Consider the following 19,331-nt stretch of genomic DNA (forward strand, 5'->3'; position numbering starts at 1 on the left):
GCCACAACCTGTCAAAAACCTTAGATATATCAAGGGCAACTACACTTGACTCCCAGAAATCTTTCAGGGATGATGACCAGACATTACTAAGATAGGAAAGAATATCACCAGTGGATCTCGCCTTACGGAAGCCATACTGGTGATCAGAGGAAAAACTGTGGTTTTTGAGGTGTATAAGTATATGGGAGTTGAGGAAGGATTCAAAGACTTTGGAGGTGGTAGATGTCAAAGCAATAGGACGATAGTTAGAGTGGTTGGAACGGTCACCCTTCTTAGGGATGGGATGTATCAATGAATATGTCCAAGGAGAAGAAGTTTTGGTCTTTCAACAGAAACGGAACAGACGAGCAAGCACAGGTGCAATTTCAGAGGCACACTCTTTCAGTACACGGGGACGGATGCCATCAGGACCATGAAAGAAGCGCTTTTTGGACAATCCGATAAGAGATTACAGGCATAGGATTAGTAAGATGAGCATCAGGGGGTGAAGGAATATTAGAGTCTTCTAAGGTAGAGTTAGAGAAGAAACGGGAACCAGAGAGAGTTGCCTTGTCTGTGGGAGAGAGCGATAATACTGTCAGAGCTGAAAAAGGGAAGGTAGAGCGACAGAAGTTGTTAGCGATGCCCTTAGCTAATGACCTGAAAGACCTATGAGTGGATGACGAAGAGAGGTATCGCACTTCTTTTGAATAGGAACGCTTCCCCTCAAGCATAACGTGCAGATTAGAAAGGGTAGTGGATGGTGGGATGAAGAAGTAAAGATTTTAGCGAAAGGGAAAAGAGAGGCGTTTGGACGGTACTTACAGGGAAGGAGTGCAAATGACTGAAGATGTATAGGAGAAAGCGGCAGGAGGTCAAGAGAAAGGTGCAAGAGTTGAAAAAGATGGCAAATGAGAGTTAGGGTAAGAGAGAATTACTAAACTTTAGGGAGAATCGAAAGGTGTTTTGAAAGGAGGTAAATCATGTGCGGAAGACAAGAGAATAAATGGGAACATCGGGGAAGGGGGCAAGGGGGAAAGTGATAACAGGTAGTGATGGAGTGAGGAGGACGTGGAGTGAGCATTTTGATGATAGAGTGGCAGATGTAAGGTGTTTTGGTCAGGGTGGTATGCGAAGTGAAAGAGTCATGGAGAGTGGTTTGCTGAAGAGAGAAGAGGTGGTGAAAGCCTTACGGAAGATGAAATCCGGCAAAGCGGCATGAGTGGATGGGATTGCAGTTGAATGTGTTAAGAAAGGGGGTGTCTGTGTTGTTGATTGGTTGGTAAGGATATTCAATGTATATATTTATCATGCTGAAGAGCCTGAGGATTGGCGGAATATACGTATAGTGCCATTGTACAAAGGCAAAGGGGATGAAGGTGAGTGTTCAAACTACAGAGGCATAAGTTTGTTGAATCTAACTGGAAAATCATAAGGGAGGGTATTGATTGAGAGAGTCAAGGCATGTACAGAGCACCAGACTGGGGAGGAGCAGTGTGGTTTCAGAAGGGGTAGAGGATGTGTGGATCAGGTGTTATTTTGAAGAATGAGTGAGAAATACTTAGAAAAACAGATTGATTTGTATGTGGCATTTATGGATCTGGAGCAGGCATATGACAGGGTTGATAGAGATGCTTTGTGGAAAGTCTTCAATATCTTTAGTTTGGGAAGTAAGCTTCTAGAAGCAGAGAAGTTTATATCAAGTGTGTTAGGCATGTGAACGAGTAGGAAGAAAGGAGAGTGATTGGGTCCCAGTGAAGTTCGGTTTGCGGCTAGGGTGTGTATTGTCATCATGGTTTTTTAATTTGTTTATGGATGGGGCGGTTGGAGTTAAATGCAAGAGTTTTGGAGAGAAGGACGAGTATTCAAACTGTTGGGGATGAGAGGGCCTGGGAGGTGAGTTAATTGTTGTTCACCGACAAAACGACACTGGTGGCTGATTAGAATGAGAAACTACAGAAGTTGGTGACTGAGTTTGGAGAAGTGTGTGGAAGGAGAAAGTTGAAAGTTAATGTGAATAAGAGCAAGGTTATTAGGTTCAGCATGGTTAAGGGAAAAGTTAGTTGGGATGTAAGTTTGAATGGAGACAAATTACAGGAAGTGAAACATTTTTCGATATCCGGGAGTGGACTTAGCAGCAAAAGGAACCATTGAAGGGTGGGATGGGGGTTTCTGGAGGCGATGAAGAATGTGTGGAGAGAGAGAACGTTATCTCGGAGAACAAAAATGGTTGTCTTTGAAGGATTAGTAGTTCCAACAATATTATATTGTTGCGATGAATGGACTATAGACTTGGTTATACGGAGGAGGGTGGATGTGTTGGAAATGAACTGTTTGAGGACAATATGTGGTGTGAGGTGGTTTGATCGAGTAAGTAATGAAAGGGTAAGAGAGATGTGTGGTAATAAAAAAGCATGTGATTAGGAAAGCAGAAGAGGATGTGTTGAAATGGTTTGGACATATGGAAAGAATGAGTGAGGAAAGGTTGACAAAGAGGATATATGTCAGAAGTGAAGGGAGGAGATAACAAGAAGTGGGAGACTAAAATGGAGGTGGAAGGGTATAGTGAAAGAGATTTTGTGTGATCGGGGCCTGAACTGTAGGGGACCAATAAAGGTAGTAGGGTTGTTCTACTGAACAAAATTATATACAAAAAATGTCAAGAATGAGGCAGGATGAGTAGATTTTAAAAAAAAAGAGATAGGTTGGGATAAATGTTATCTGATCAAAAAAAAAACGATTACGTATCTAACAGAATCATGAGGAATGTAAACACGGTGATCTTACTGATGATGAATCGTAGCCACAGTGAGTGTGGCTCCTGAGCAGGCGTTGTGCACTGCCCGCTACAAGGAAGATTGTCCTCGAGGATCCTATACTCTCTGCGATCAGCACTTACTCTTACTGTCTGACTAAGTACTTAGTTCCAATTATTTGACCATAATCATGTATCTACAGTAAAGGTTTCTTTCTCATTTGTAAATAAAGAATATGAGATTTGGGTTTCAGTAGTTGTGTTGATTCGCTTTGTTTACCAACCTCCCACTCGAGGAGCGCATGTATCTGTACAGACAACCTATCGAGCGATACATACACGGGTCATCATGGCTTAATGCGCCTCGAGTGATTGTTTCTTTCAGTTCATTGGCGCCACGCTTAGACAAAGAGATGGTGGAATGATACGTTCCCCACCAAGTCCAACATCAGCTAACGCAATTTTATGCTACCATGATGTTAGGTGTCTGGAAGGGTGTCCATCGCATGTCAAACTTTTGTTTTATAGACCTTATGTAGACAATACACTTTTGATTTTTAAGTCTGCGGACGATACACCCAGAGTGACAACACTGAATTTACCCCAAGTGGTAATAAATGATATCATCTCTTATCTTGATAGTAAGATAAGTAGATGTGGCAATGTATTCACAACATCAGGATGTTGGTAACCAACATTACTGGTCTGTGAACGTATATTACTTCTTTTATCCCGGTCGAACATAAACACCAAGAAGTAGAATCATTCAAAAACATTTTGCTTCAGAAAGGTTTTCCTTTGCATTTCATTAATTTGTATATTGTTATGACACGAAAATCAACCGTACCAAGTGACGCAATATATTTTCCAATCTTGTTCGCCAGAAAGAGACTTCATACACTTCGTAAGAAATTAACTGTATATTCCCTGAGTTTTACCCACATGTTAACATTAGAGTAGTTTTTACAGCAAGAAATACAGTTCAGTTATTTTACAAGTTCAAGGATATTATTCCTGAGGAGATGTAGTCGTCCATCGTCCACCAGCATAATTATACAGAGCAGCTGTAATGCTTTGTATGTTGGTAAGACGAAGCAAGACCTGAGGACACGCATGCGTGAACACCTTGGGCGGTCAGTACCAACGAACTGCCTCGTTACCAAACTGCTCTTCCCAGTTCACGACGACGATCGCCTCAATGTGGGCAGCGAGCTTCCCTGTGCTGGCCAGTTACTTATAAGACAGTGACGTGTTAATACCGGAGTCCCTACTGTTCTGTAGAAATAAATCCACCGTGAGTAACATTGAGGTTCTAAAGAGTTATTGTGTTTTTGGTTGAAGCATCTTCATAAATTTCGTCTTGAAGGTGACAGAGAATCATTCAAATCCTTTCCGTAGGGGAATGAGGCGACGACCTTACTCCTGTCACAAGGGCATTGGGACTCCCTGTGTGGCGACGGGAGGCAGCGGGTTCCCTCTGTGTGTCAACCATGGGAAGTAACAGGGTTGGTAGCGGGGACTCCACACTCTCTCTTCTTATCTTACCACTTTCTATAATCAAGAACAGAGGAAGGTGGCCAGAAAGGACTTTCCCTCGATGGCATATAAAGAGGTATTTGGATGTGTGGGGTTGTTAACCAGGGATCTGGACAATTAGGAAGGCGAGAGGCGAACCTTGGGTAATATCAAGTGGTGATGTGGTATAGGAGGGGAGAGGGAAGGGATTGGATGCGACGTCCGGGCTGAACTTGTACGTATGAAGCGGTCATGATAGACGCTGCAGTGAACTATGAGGCCTGCCTGTGCATGGTAGGCTCTGGTGTGGTCCATGATGCATGACTAGAGACAAGATGTGAGCGAATGAGGCCATTGTTTCTTTGTTCCTGACTCTGCTTCCCAACACCATGAAATTTAGTGAGATACAAAAAACATAAAATATTAAATGGTTCTGTTGATAATCATATTTTCTTTGCCTTTATTTATTCATGGTAACCTAGACAGTAGACATATAGACTTCTGTGTAACAAAATGAACGAACGTGCTCTCCTCCCTTCTGAATTACGCTTCAGAAATTTGCCAAGCTTACGGAAAATGGTTGGTCAACGCAGTGTTACGCTTAGCATATGAACCACAGTGTTACGCTTAGCATATGAACCACAGTGTTACGCTCAGCATATGAACCACAGTGTTACGCTCAGCATATGAACCACAGTGTTACGCTTAGCATATGAACCACAGTGTTACGCTTAGCATATGAACCACAGTGTTACGCTTAGCATATGAACCACAGTGTTACGCTTAGCATATGAACCACAGTGTTACGCTTAGCATATGAACCACAGTGTTACGCTTAGCATGTGAACCACAGTGTTACGCTTAGCATATGAACCACAGTGTTACGTTTAGCATATGAACCACAGTGTTACGCTTAGCATGTGAACCACAGTGTTACGCTTAGCATATGAACCACAGTGTTACGCTTAGCATGTGAACCACAGTGTTACGCTTAGCATATGAACCACAGTGTTACGCTTAGCATATGAACCACAGTGTTACGCTTAGCATATGAACCACAGTGTTACGCTTAGCATATGAACCACAGTGTTACGCTTAGCATATGAACCACAGTGTTACGCTTAGCATATGAACCACAGTGTTACGCTTAGCATATGAACCACAGTGTTACGTTTAGCATGTGAACCACAGTGTTACGCTTAGCATATGAACCACAGTGTTACGCTTAGCATATGAACCACAGTGTTACGTTTAGCATATGAACCACAGTGTTACGCTTAGCATATGAACCACAGTGTTACGCTTAGCATGTGAACCACAGTGTTACGCTTAGCATATGAACCACAGTGTTACGCTTAGCATGTGAACCACAGTGTTACGCTTAGCATATGAACCACAGTGTTACGCTTAGCATATGAACCACAGTGTTACGCTTAGCATGTGAACCACAGTGTTACGCTTAGCATGTGAACCACAGTGTTACGCTCAGCATATGAACCACAGTGTTACGCTTAGCATATGAACCACAGTGTTACGCTTAGCATATGAACCACAGTGTTACGCTTAGCATATGAACCACAGTGTTACGCTTAGCATGTGAACCACAGTGTTACGCTCAGCATATGAACCACAGTGTTACGCTTAGCATATGAACCACAGTGTTACGCTTAGCATATGAACCACAGTGTTACGCTTAGCATATGAACCACAGTGTTACGCTTAGCATATGAACCACAGTGTTACGCTTAGCATATGAACCACAGTGTTACGCTTAGCATATGAACCACAGTGTTACGCTTAACATGTGAACCACAGTGTTACGCTTAGCATATGAACCACAGTGTTACGCTTAGCATATGAACCACAGGGTTACGCTTAGCATATGAACCACAGTGTTACGCTTAGCATATGAACCACAGTGTTACGCTTAGCATATAAACCACAGTGTTACGCTTAGCATGTGAACCACAGTGTTACGCTTAGCATATGAACCACAGTGTTACGCTCAGCATATGAACCACATTGTTACGTTTAGCATATGAACCACAGTGTTACGCTTAGCATATGAACCACAGTGCTACGCTTAGCATATGAACCAGTGTTACGCTTAGCATATGAACCACAGTGTTACGCTTGGCATATGAACCACAGTGTTACGCTTGGCATATGAACCACAGTGTTACGCTCAGCATATGAACCACATTGTTACGCTTAGGATATGAACCACAGTGTTACGCTCAGCATATGAACCACAGTGTTACGCTTAGCATATGAACCACAGTGTTACGCTTAGCATATGAACCACAGTGTTACGCTCAGCATATGAACCACAGTGTTACGCTTAGCATATGAACCACAGTGTTACGCTTAGCATATGAACCACAGTGTTACGCTTAGCATATGAACCACAGTGTCACGCTTAGCATATGAACCACAGTGTTACGCTTAGCATATGAACCACAGTGTTACGCTTAGCATATGAACCACAGTGCTACGCTTAGCATATGAACCAGTGTTACGCTTAGCATATGAACCACAGGGTTACGCTTAACATATGAACCACAGGGTTACGCTTAACATATGAACCACAGGGTTACGCTTAACAAATGCACCACATTGTTACGCTTAGCACATGAACCACATTGTTACGCTTAGCATATGAACCACAGTGTTGCGCTTAGCATATGAACCACAGTGTTACGCTTACCATATGAACCACAGTGTTACGCTTACCATATGAACCACAGTGTTACGCTTACCATATGAACCACAGTGTTACGCTTACCATATGAACCATAGTGTTACGCTTTATTACTTTAATTTGCATGTTTGCACAAGCGTATCACCAGCTCCGAGGCTGAGGTATAGATACTCACTTCGACTGTTGACACAAAGGTCACCACGGGCAGTGTGCAGGCAAGCGGCAGGTCAGCCAACATCGACGTCTGTTCTGATGATGAGGCACGAGCTCGGGTACCTGGTGATGCACGGGAGGAAATTGCTGTTATTTGGGGAGAAAAAAAAAAAGCTTTATATTCAATCTGGAAAGTGGCCTTTGTTGGCCTTGAAGGCCGGGATCTGGCACCCAAGGATCATGTCTCGTCCTGAGGTACCTTGATGATAACCTGGGACTGCACGGTCGACTATGTTGAAGCCTCGAGGTATTTGGAGTCAGCGCCGTGAGCAAGTGTGATCTTCCAGGCTTCCGTGGCCTCAGAATGATCTGGAAGGCTAGCGTGAGGTAGCTCAGAGCCTTGCCCCGATCTGAGGGACCAGCACCTAACATTGTGGCCTCTCGTAATGCTTCAGTTCGGCCGTGAGATAGTAACAAATGTACCCGCACGTGCAAAGACTTCAAAGCCAACGAAAGCAACACAAAACCTCGCCCAGATTATGAAGAACCTACATCCAAAATTTGGGCAGGCAAATGCTGTTTGGCCGTGAGAGTGTAGCGTCCATGGAAAAAAAGTCACAAAAGCTTGAAAATGTGTGATCTGCCATGTCATGGCTGAGTGGTCAGCTCATACTATACTGACTGGGTATTACCAGCATGTGGACCTCCGTGGTGTAGCGGTTAGTGTGCCGCATAGGTTCGATTCCTGGCTGCAGCAGTCGGTCCACAGTAAACCCAGCTATTCATCCACCTCTTGGGGTGAGTCGATAAAGTAGACACCTAGTTCAGGCTAGGTTTGTATGTTATATGGAAGTGCGCGTTCATATATTCGTGTGTGTGTGTGTGTGTGTATATATATATATATATATAATATATATATATATATATATATATATATATATATATATATATATATATATATATATATATATATATATATATATAAAAGATGTTTTGGAAGGAGGTAAATAAAGTGCGTAAGACAAGGGAACAAATGGGAACTTCAGTGAAGGGGGCTAATGGGGAGGTGATAACAAGTAGTGGTGATGTGAGAAGGAGATGGAGTGAGTATTTTGAAGGTTTGTTGAATGTGTTTGATGATAGAGTGGCAGATATAAGGTGTTTTGGTCGAGGTGGTGTGCAAAGTGAGAGGGTTAGGGAAAATGATTTGGTAAACAGAGAAGAGGTAGTAAAAGCTTTGCGGAAGATAAAACCGGCAAGGCAGCGGGTTTGGATGGTATTGCAGTGGAACTTATTAAAAAAGGGGGTGACTGTATTGTTGACTGGTTGGTAAGGTTATTTAATGTATGTATGATTCATGGTGAGGTGCCTGAGGATTGGCGGAATGCGTGCATAGTGCCACTATACAAAGGCAAAGGGGATAAAAGTGAGTGCTCAAATTACAGAGGTATAAGTTTGTTGAGTATTCCTGGTAAATTATATGGGAGGGTATTGATTGAGAGGATGAAGGCATGTACAGAGCATCAGATTGGGGAAGAGCAATGTGGTTTCAGAAGTGGTAGAAGATGTGTGGAACAGGTGTTTGCTTTGAAGAATGTATGTGAGAAATACTTAGAAAAGCAAATGGATTTGTATGCAGCATTTATGGGTCTGGAGAAGGCATATGATAGAGTTAATAGAGATGCTCTGTGGAAGGCATTAAGAATATATGGTGTGGGAGGCAAGTTGTTAGAAGCAGTGAAAAGTTTTTATCGAGAATGTAAGGCATGTGTACGTGTAGGAAGAGAGGAAAGTGATTGGTTCTCAGTGAACGTAGGTTTGCGGCAGGGGTGTGTGATGTCTCCATGGTTGTTTAATTTATTTATGGTAGGGGTCGTTAGAGAGGTGAATGCAAGAGTTTTGGAAAGAGGGGCAAGTATGCAGTCTGTTGTGAATGAGAGAGCTTGGGAAGTGAGTCAGTTGTTGTTCGCTGATGATACACCGCTGGTGGCTGATTCATGTCAGAAACTGCAGAAGCTGGTGACTGAGTTTGGTAAAGTGTGTGAAAGAAGAAAGTCGAGAGTAAATGTGAATAAGAGCAAGGTTATTAGGTACAGTAGGGTTGAGGGTCAAGTCAATTGGGAGGTAAGTTTGAATGGAGAAAAACTGAAGGAAGTGAAGTGTTTTAGATATCTGGGAGTGGATTTGGCAGCGGATGGAACCATGTAAGCGGAAGTGAATCATAGGGTGGGGGAGGGGGCAAAAATTCTGGGAGCCTTGAAGAATGTGTGGAAGTCGAGAACATTATCTCGGAAAGCAAAAATGGGTATGTCTGAAGGAATAGTGGTTCCAACAATGTTGTATGGTTGCGAGGCGTGGGCTATGGATAGAGTTGTGCGCAGGAGGGTGGATGTACTGCAAATGAGATGTTTGAGGACAATATGTGGTGTGAGGTGGTTTGATCGAGTAAGTAACGTAAGGGTAAGAGAGATGTGTGGTAATAAAAAAGAAAGTGGTTGAGAGAGGAGAAGAGGGTGTTTTGAAATGGTTTGGTCACATGGAGAGAATGAGTGAAGAAAGATTGACCAAGAGGATATATGCGTCAGAGGTGGAGGGAACGAGGAGAAGTGGGAGACCAAATTGGAGGTGGAAAGATGGGGTGAAAAATATTTTGAGTGATCGGGGCTTGAACATGCAGGAGGGTGAAATGCATGCAAGGAATAGAGTGAATTAGAACGATGCGGTATACCGGGGTCGACGTGCTGTCATTGGATTGAATCAGGGCATGTGAAGCGTCTGGGGTAGAGAAAGTTCTGTGGGGCCTGGATGTGGAAAGGGAGCTGTGGTTTCGGTGCATTATTACATGACAGCTAGAGACTGAGTGTGAACGAATGGGGCCTTTGTTGTCTTTTCCTAGAGCTACCTCGCACACATGAGGGGGGAGGGGGTTGTTATTCCATGTGTGGCGAGGTGGCGATGGGAATGAATAAAGGCAGATAGTATGAATTATGTACTTGTGTATATATGTATATGTCTGTGTGTGTATATATATGAATACATTGAGATGTATAGGTATGTATATTTGCGTGTGTGGACGTGTATGTATATACATGTGTATGTGGGTGGGTTGGGCCATTCTTTCGTCTGTTTCCTTGCGCTACCTCGCTAACGCGGGAGACAGCGACAAAGCAATATAAATAAATAAATAAATATATATATATATATATATATATATATATATATATATATATATATATATATATATATATATATTAGTGTTCATGAGATGGCCTTGATCAGGGCCTCAGTTGGACGTGCCATCTCTGAGAAAGTAAACAAGAGTATGGCTGCGCCTGACGTGTCGCACGGGCAGGGTGTAGGAGTGAGGCGGCTGGGCTGGGAAGACCTGTTATGCTCCAGCCTTGGGTAGGGTTTACCTCCTCCCTAGTGTTAACTTTCTCCGGAAAGTACAACATTCAGGTCATCCTGATCATCACTACATCAAATGTCTTTACACTTTCAAGAACATTCAGATACATTGAACCTTGAATTCTTGAGGTAAGCGATCACAACATACTCTCCCTTCCACCTTCCAGGCGCTGTGACTGGTGGCGCAGCGCTGGAAGCCAGCAGGATAAGAACATGATGGCGTTAAGAAAATTCTTGGGTTGGATGTCCAGACGCGGGCTGGTTAGCCAGATTAGCGTCAGGGGAAGGTTTGACCACCGCTGGAGGGCCAGAGGTATGGAACGGTCGAGAGGAAAAATTCCAACCTCTTGGAAAGTCGAACAAAAAAACGGAGAAGAGAGTGAGTAGAAAAAATACTGATGAAAATATTACAAAGGTCGAAGTGAACGATGATTTACGTACGCCATCAATGGTGAACATTACCGTTATATTTTGAAAGAAATGTCTTTCGTGCCATATCCCGCTTAACTCACACTTGTTCGGTCAGAGCAATGGGCGCATGAGAGATGTGTAGCCTCTTCCTTGACCTCCAGAGAAACGGATTCGAACAATGGATATATACCGATGTCCCCAGAAGGTACTGTCCTCTTGATTACTCACATTGTATAGGTCCCCAGAGTGTACTGTCCTGTTCATTACACACTGTGTAGTTCCCCAGAGTGTACTGTCCTGTTTATTACACACTGTGTAGTTCCCCAGAGTGTACTGTCCTGTTCACTGCACACTGTGTAGTTCCCCAGAGTGTACTGTCCTGTTCACTACACACTGTGTAGTTCCCCAGAGTGTACTGTCCTGTTCATTACACACTGTGTAGTTCCCCAAAGTGTACTGTCCTGTTCATTACATACAGTGTGTAGTTCCCCAGGTGTTCCAGCATATGTCTATGGTCATTGTCTAGGCATCAAAAACGACTGTCAACAAACATGAGACCATAACCAGGGTTAAGAGTCTTTGCTCAGTTCTGAGTGCATCCCTAGAAGACTGACCTTAGACAAATGTGTTCGTGGCTGGGTAAGACACATTATATAACATTTGTTGTTTAACAATAGAGACGTTTGAAGTGGATGACAAATGAACTGACTTTCTGAGTGAAAATAGCACAGTGAAAAGGTTAAACGTGGCGTTTTTTTATGTCGAAGATTCGATTCACGGGAAGAATATCTCTTCTAGGCAAAGCCTTAAGATGAAAGAGAAAAATGTTAATAGACAGGGTAAAGGATTCAGAAGAGAAGAATCTAAAGAGGTTATCCAAGCCGTGAGGAACAAGCCTATTGAAAAGTATCAGGTTGCTGCGGTGAGGAAAAATATGAGAAGGTAAAGAGTTCCAATGATGAACTTTACAACGGCTCATCCTTGAGTTTGCCAAAGAGATCAGAGTGATTATGAGATGCGAAGACTTATCAATTATTACGTGGTCTAGCTAACGAGGGAAACACACAAGCAGCCAGTTCTCGAGAGCATAAACTCAAGTGATGTCTACAGAATAGGGAAAGAGATGTGTCAGAGCTTGAGGTCAGACTGACAGAGGTGGTTAATCGGATTGATTCATATTCGATTCTACCGGGGAAGTATGTGGACTGGCGAGAACCTCTCAAGATGTAAGATTAGATCTCCTTACGAGGATGAGTCACTTCTTTGTTCAGCTGGAGCACAGCAACTGTTCACAAGAAAAAAGTCTTCTGAATAGGATTCTTTACTTCGTAAAAGCAAAGTAGAGTCATGGAGGAAATCCAAGGGAAGAGAGTCTGGATATCAGAGCCCAGCTGCCACACCTGGTCAAAACCTCTTGAAACATCAAGGCCTACAACACACAATATCCCTGAGTCTGTCACACTAGATAAGCGCAAATTATAGACATAGGAAAGGCCGTCACCCGTGAGGGCGTCACCCGTGAGGGCGTCACCAGTGAGGGCGTCACCCGTGAGGGCGTCATCCGTGAGGGCGTCACCAGTGAGGCCGTCACCCGTGAGGGCGTCACCCGTGAGGGCGTCACCCGTGAGGGCGTCATCCGTGAGGCCGTCACGAGGTGAGTCTCGTGGGACTTGAGATTCGATTTTAGGGATAACTGAAGTGAAAGCAACGTGGCCCTGGCTGGAGTGGTCCAACTTTACAGTTATCAGACATTCAGGGTTTACAAGTGATGTGTAGGACTGACTGCAAAGCTTATGTATGGTGTGGAGACTCTTGCAGTTAATAGTGAGTGTGTGACTTGCTCTTTATAAGTGACTGGAAAGGTCGCCCTTCTTTAATATTGGTCTATGTGATGTATGGTACCAAGAGAAGTGTTCGATTCTAAGAGAGAAGCAAATTCAGAAGTACATCCTGCTAAACTAGATCCATAATCCGTGCGTGCGTCCGGACACAGAATTGCAAGACTGGCCCATACTGATGAAGATAATCAAGAGCGGGACAAGAATCAGAAGATGGGTGCCAAGACATACCCAGTCCTTCTGGATGGAGTTACAGGAGATGAGAGAACCAAAGAATGTCTTCCTCAGTAAGAGACAACTTCAGCATGTCTCGGGCAATGAAGCGAGGGTTAAGTGTCACCAACAGCGCCTCAATACAGTGAAGACAAACAAGATAATTCACACAATTGTTTTAATGATCTTAGAAATTGAAGAAGGAAAGTCTGAGAGGCATAGTTCCAACAAGGCGCAAGGAATTAGAGACGGAGACATTCTTCGTCTCGTGTGTGACGCGGGAACCTGTCGATAAAGGCCACAGGGCCTCAGGGAATCTATGATGATGTGCCTGACTACAGAGGTTCTGAGAAGGACACTAGGGAGGACGAAAAGCCCCAGAGGGAGCCTCGGATTACGACCAGTCTCCTGAGCTTTTTCCTCCAGGTGTAACTGGAATGACATAATAGATGAGCCATTAAGTTGCCAGACACCTCCGAACACCTGATCCACACACCCTCTGTCACTTCTGAAACCACGCTGCTCCTCTCCAGTCTGTTGCTGTGTGCGCGCCACCACCCCCCAGTCACCACCCTCCCATACCTCTGCAGTTTGAACACTCACTTTTGTCCTTCTTGCCTTCATAGATTGACACTACACATGCATTCCGCCAATCTTCAGGCACCTCACCCTGATCCATACAGACACTGAAAATCCTAGCTACCCTATCAACAACAGTCATCCCCTCACATCCATTCTCTGGCAACACAGACCTTTCAATGGTTTACCCCAAACGCTTCACATGCCCTCGCTTAGTCCATCAACAGTGAGTCGTCCTCTGTATATCATATACTTCCAATTCACTCTAACCCATGCAACCTTTCACCCTTCTGTTTGATCAGACCTCGATCGGTCAAAATCTTCACACCTGCCTTCAATATCCAATTTGCTCGCCCCGTTTTCCTTGTTCCCTCCACATCTAACACATATACCCTCTATGTCAACCTATTCTCATTCATGCTTGCCATATGTCCAAACCCTTTCAACTCACCCTCTTCTGCTTTCTAAACAACACTCTTTCAATTATCACATCCCTTTTTTACCCTTTCATTACTTACTCGATCAAACCACCTCACGCCACATACTGTCCTCAAACATCTCATTTCCAACACATCCACCCTCCTCCATACAACCTTATCTATAGCCCATGCCTCGCATCCATATAACATTGTTGGAACCACTATTCCTTCAAACATACCTATTTTTCCTCTCTGAAATGACGTTCTCGCCTTCCACACATTCTTCAACGCTCCCAGAAACTTTGCTCCCTCCCCCGCCCTGTGACTCACTTCTGCTCACAACCTCATCTACAGCTCATGCCTCGTATCCATATAATATTGTTGCGACTACTATACATTCAACATACCGATTTCGCCCTCCCAGGTAACACTCTCCACACATTCTTCATCGCTCCCAGAACCTTCGCCTCCTCACCCACCCTACAACACACTTCCATTCCATGGTTCGTTTCTCAAGTGCCTAAAACATTTCACTTCCTTCAAGTTATCTCCATTTAAACTCATACCCAAACTAACCTGTCTCTGAACCCTGCTGAGCCTAATAACCTTGCTTTTATTCACATTTTCTCTCAACTTTCTCCTTTTACATACTTTTCCAAACACTGTCACCACCTTCCTCAGTTTCTCGGTCGAATCTACCACCAGCGATGTATCATCAACAAAAATCAACTGGCTCCCCCCCCACCCCACCCCAAGACTTTCCACAAAGCATCTCTATCAACCCTATCTTGCCTCTGAACACCTTCTGCCTTCTCCAGATCCATAAATGCCACGTACAAATCCATCTAATTCTCTAAGTATTTCTCGCATACATTCTTTAAAGCAAACACCTGATACACACATCCTCTACCACTTTTGAAACCACACTGTTTCTCCCCAGTCTGATGCTTTGTACATGCCTTCACCCTCTCGATCACTACCGTCTCATACAACTTACAACATACACTCTACAAACTTATGCCTCTGTAGTTTGAACACTCACCTTTATTCCCCTTGCCTTTATATAGTGGCACTATACATGCATCCCACCAATCCTCAAGCACCTCACAGCGATCTGTACATACACAGAAAATCCTAACTAACAACGCAACAACACGGTCACCTCGTCTTACTAGATTCAATTGCAATGCCATCCACACCAGCAGGCTTGCCATATTTCATTTTGAGTTAAGGCTTTCACCGCCTACTCTCTCTTCGCCAAACCACTCTCCCTGACTCTCTCACTACGCACACCATCAGGGCCCAAACACCCTACATCTGTCATCCTATCATCAACACATTCATCAATAAATCAAAATGATCACTCCATCTCCTCTACACTCCATCACTACCTGATGCCACTTCCCCTTTCCGTGCCTTCACCGATGTTCCCATTTGTTCTCTTGTCTTTCGCACATTATTTACCTCCTTCCAAAACATCTTTTTTATTCTCCTTAAAATTCAATGATTCTCTCTCACTCAAACTTTCGTCTGCCCTCTTTTTCAACCCCTGCACCTCCTTGATATAATTCTTTTATCCAATATGGACCCCATGCCATGATAATCGCACGGAGGAAAAAGACAACTTTATATTAGACAAAAAACGTTAAAATAGATGTAAAGTGGTACTTTACAGTGTAGTAATGGAGGATGAAAGGAAGAAACTGAACAAGATTGTAGTAATTTCGGCATCATACAGTAGTTTGAGAGGTTGTATGATAGCTGAGAATATTCAAGAGTTGGGGCCCCACGAGTATACAACTCCCTCCCTGTACACTACGAATAGCTACACACGGACACAAATTATTTGTCTAATTATATATAGAAACATCAATTATCTTTTTAATATGGCTAATTGACACCTTCAGGCTCCAAATCTAACTTAAGAATACGAGAAAACAAAACAAAAAATCTTATAAAGACAATTCTTTAACGATATCCATGACAAGAGGGACTGATTTATTTTCAATTATAAATACAAATACAACAACTAACTTCACGAGAAAAAAGGTTTGCAGAGTACAAGAGTTGCAGCTGAGAGGCTTCCATAGACCTGGTACAGCTGTAGCTGGACGTAGTCACTGTAGCCCATAGATGCTGGTGTCTGTATGGCAGAGATACGTCGCCCACCTGACCTGTATGTGGCGAGACGTCCTCGCGTATGTACCTCCTGGGTGCGAAGACAGTGCCATCTACCTCCGCGCACGTATGAATAAATATCTGTGATGACGCATACGGAGGAGGGAGATGGTCTGCTCTGGGGAAGGAGATGGTCTGCCTTAAGAGGATTAATAAGGGTATCCCTGAGGTCTGGCAAGGCCTCCTCCACCGCTGCTGCCGCCACACTGGCCTTGGAGGGTGACGGTCCGGGTGACGGTGACGTACTGCTGCTGCGTCCTGATGGCCGTCCTGGTCTCTGTGACGGGGAAGTGCGTGGTGAGCGTCTGGGTGAAGTACCGCGGCTGCTGGATGGTGCGCGTCACCTGGTTAGTGACAGTCCGCGTCTGGAACACCGTCTGGAACTGTGTCTGGACCTGTCGGGGAAGGAGGAAGTGAGGCACTTTATACACGGTGAGGCAAGCTGCTATGTTGAGTGAGGCGGCTATGTTGATGGAGGTGGCAATGTTGAGGGAGATGGTTATGTTGAGTGAGGCGTTTACGTTGAAAAAATGGTTATGTTGAGGAAGGTGGCTATGTTAAGGGAGGCTGCTATGTTGAGGAAGGTGGCAATGTTGAGAGAGGCAGCTATGTAGAGGGATGTGGTTATGTTGAATGAAGTGGTTATGTTGAGGGATGTGGCTTTGTTGACGAAGGCAGTTATGTTGAAGGATGTGGCTTTGCTGAGGGAAGCAGTTATGTTGAAGGAGGTGGTTATGTTGAGTGAGGCGACTATGTTAAGGGACGTAGCTATGTTGAGGGAGAAAGCTATGTTGAAGGATGTTGCTATGTTGAGTAAGGCGGCTATGTTGAGTAAGGCGTTCATATTGAGGGAGGTAGCTATGTTGAGGAAGGCGGCCATGTTGAGAGAGGTGGCTATGCTGAGAGAGGCAGCTATGTTGAGGGATGTGGCTATGTTGAGTAAGGCGGCTATGTTAAGGGACGTGGCTATGTTGAGGGAGGAAGCTATATTTGTTGAAGGATGTTGCTATGTTGAGTGAGGCGGCTATGTTGAGTGAGGCATTCATATTGAGGGAAGTAGCTATGTTGAGGAAGGTGGTTATGTTGAGGGAGGAAACTATGTTGAGGGATGTGGCTATGTTGAGGGAGGCGGCTATGTTGAGTGAGGCATTCATATTGAGGGAAGTAGCTATGTTGAGGAAGGTGGTTATGTTGAGGGAGGAAACTATGTTGAGGGATGTGGCTATGTTGAGGGAGGCGGCTATGTTGAGTGAGGCGTTCATTATGAGGATGGTAGCTATGTTGAAGAAGGTGGCTATGTTGAAATATGTGGTCATGTTGAAGGATGTGGCCATTTTGACGAAGCAATCATATTCAGGCAGGTGGCCATTTTGTAGGAATTGGCCATGTTGAGAGATGTAATCTTGTTGAGGTAGGTGGCTGAGTTGGCCATGATGAGGAGGTGGCCATGGTTAAGGAGGTGACCAAGTTGACAGAAGAAAACATTATGAACCAGGTTTCCGATTAAAGGAAGTGGCTGTGTTATGGAAGGTGGCCATGCTGAAGAAGGTAGCCGTGTTGGAGAGGTAACCATGTTGAAATAGGGATGGCCATGTTGATAATATGACCTTGAGAAAGAAGGCGGTCATGAGGAAGGAGATGGCCATAATGAGATATTTATGATGAGTAGAGAGGCCAAGTTCAGGGTCGTACAAAAGGTGAGAAGTGGCCATGTTGAGTGAGGCTGCCTTGTTGAGAGAAACAGCCATGTTGAGGGAGCTGGCCATCTAGCTGGAATCGGCTATGCTGTGGGAGGCGGCCCTATTATGGAAGGTGGTCATGTTAAGGTGGGTGGCTATACTAAGGGAAGTGGCTGTGTTGTGGGAAGTGGCCAAATTGTAGGTGATAGCCGTGATGAGGGAAGTTTTGAGAGGTGGCTATGTTGTGGGAGATGGCCATATTGAAGGAGGTGATCATGATGCGTGAGACTGTCACGTTGAACAAGGTGGCCATGTGGAAGGAGGCGGCCATACTGAGCAAGGTGTGCAGTTTCAGGGTCCCAGACAAGTGGAGGGAGGTGGACATGGCTCAGGTATGGAGGCAGAGACGATATGGAGGAGGGACACGGTGAGGGAGGTGAGAGGGACGGATACTGTGAAGGAGGAAAGGAGGGAGGGAGGTGGAAAGGTGGAGATGACAGGGGCAGGAGGGAGGGGAGGTCCGCAGAAGGATGGACGGAGCGAAAGGAGTGAGAGGCACATGTGAAAGACAAGGACAGGAAAAGTGTCGTATCAGTAGATGACTTGAATGATTGCAAGAAATACGAAAAAGTGTAGATACATACAGAGTTAAGAGGACAGGAAGTGAATATAGGTTGAGGAAGGGTCGCCACAGCTCCCATGGTTAGGTTGATGCATTGTAAGTCTAGCCCTGCATTGTTCCTTGGTTCGTGGCATTCCCACGTCAGTGTCTGCTGGTCAACCACAGTTCTGTACTTAGGAATGTCAGAACGTTGGAACGATCAATACGATCATGTTGTGTCTTAACACTGAAACCTGACTGGTTAGATTGGCCACAGCCTGGGTGATGACGGGGCAGGTGTGACCACACCCTGGGTGTTGGTAGGGTAGTGTGACCACTCCCTGGGTGTTGGTAGTGTAGTGTGGCCACACCCTGGGTGATGACGGGGCAGGTGTGACCACATCTTGAGTGGTGGCAGGGATGGTTTACCCACATCCTGGATGTTGGTAATGAAGGTGTGACCCCAAGCACACCTGGTGGGGCAGGAAAACAAGTGAGGGACTTACCCACTCCTGCAGACTCAAGAATCAAATTTCTCTCTCTCTCTCTCTCTCTCTCTCTCTCTCTCTCTCTCTCTCTCTTGCGCGTACGTGTGTGACACTCTCCCACCTGGTTGTTCTGCTCCGTCCTGGTGATGACCTGCACCCTGGTGGTCGTGGAGACCTGTACTCTGGTGGAGAAGGCCGTCTCGGTGACCCGCTGCACCTGGGTCTGCGTCAGGAACTGTGTGTCGGTGATGATCCTGGCCCGGGTCACGTAGCTGGTCTCCGTCAGCAGCTGGGAGAGACAGGCTGGGTAGTGCGGCCGCTGCCAGTCATATACTTAACAGAAATAATCAACTGTCTGGCTGTAAGCTGGGTCAGTACAGAGCCGACAGCAGGCGGGTGTTGGTATGATGCTGG

The 19,331-nt window shown here is 44.8% G+C and overlaps 1 protein-coding gene and 1 long non-coding RNA gene across 3 annotated transcripts in view; one reads left to right on the plus strand and one right to left on the minus strand.

The window, feature by feature from the left end:
• The first annotated feature begins 3,923 nt into the window (after positions 1-3,923).
• Positions 3,924-19,331, plus strand: part of LOC139756505 (uncharacterized) — a 58,149-nt gene continuing 42,741 nt past the window's right edge. The window contains exon 1 of one of the 2 annotated variants that reach the window (XR_011714362.1): positions 3,924-4,028. This is a non-coding gene — a long non-coding RNA (uncharacterized lncRNA). Of the gene's footprint in view, positions 4,029-7,765; positions 7,902-19,331 lie in introns of those variants that run through there. The other variant, XR_011714363.1, reaches the window with a different exon arrangement.
• The window catches only part of LOC139756504 (uncharacterized), a 46,835-nt gene continuing 43,439 nt past the window's right edge, over positions 15,936-19,331 (minus strand). The window contains exons 4-5 of the mRNA XM_071675951.1: positions 19,039-19,206; positions 15,936-16,544 (exon numbers count right to left, since the gene is read on the minus strand). Of these exons, the coding sequence (XP_071532052.1) occupies positions 16,299-16,544; positions 19,039-19,206 (414 nt within the window). The 3' untranslated portion in view covers positions 15,936-16,298. The remainder of the gene's footprint in view (positions 16,545-19,038; positions 19,207-19,331) is intronic.

Source organism: Panulirus ornatus, chromosome 22, assembly GCF_036320965.1.
Source record: "Panulirus ornatus isolate Po-2019 chromosome 22, ASM3632096v1, whole genome shotgun sequence".
Lineage (NCBI taxonomy): Eukaryota > Metazoa > Arthropoda > Malacostraca > Decapoda > Palinuridae > Panulirus > Panulirus ornatus.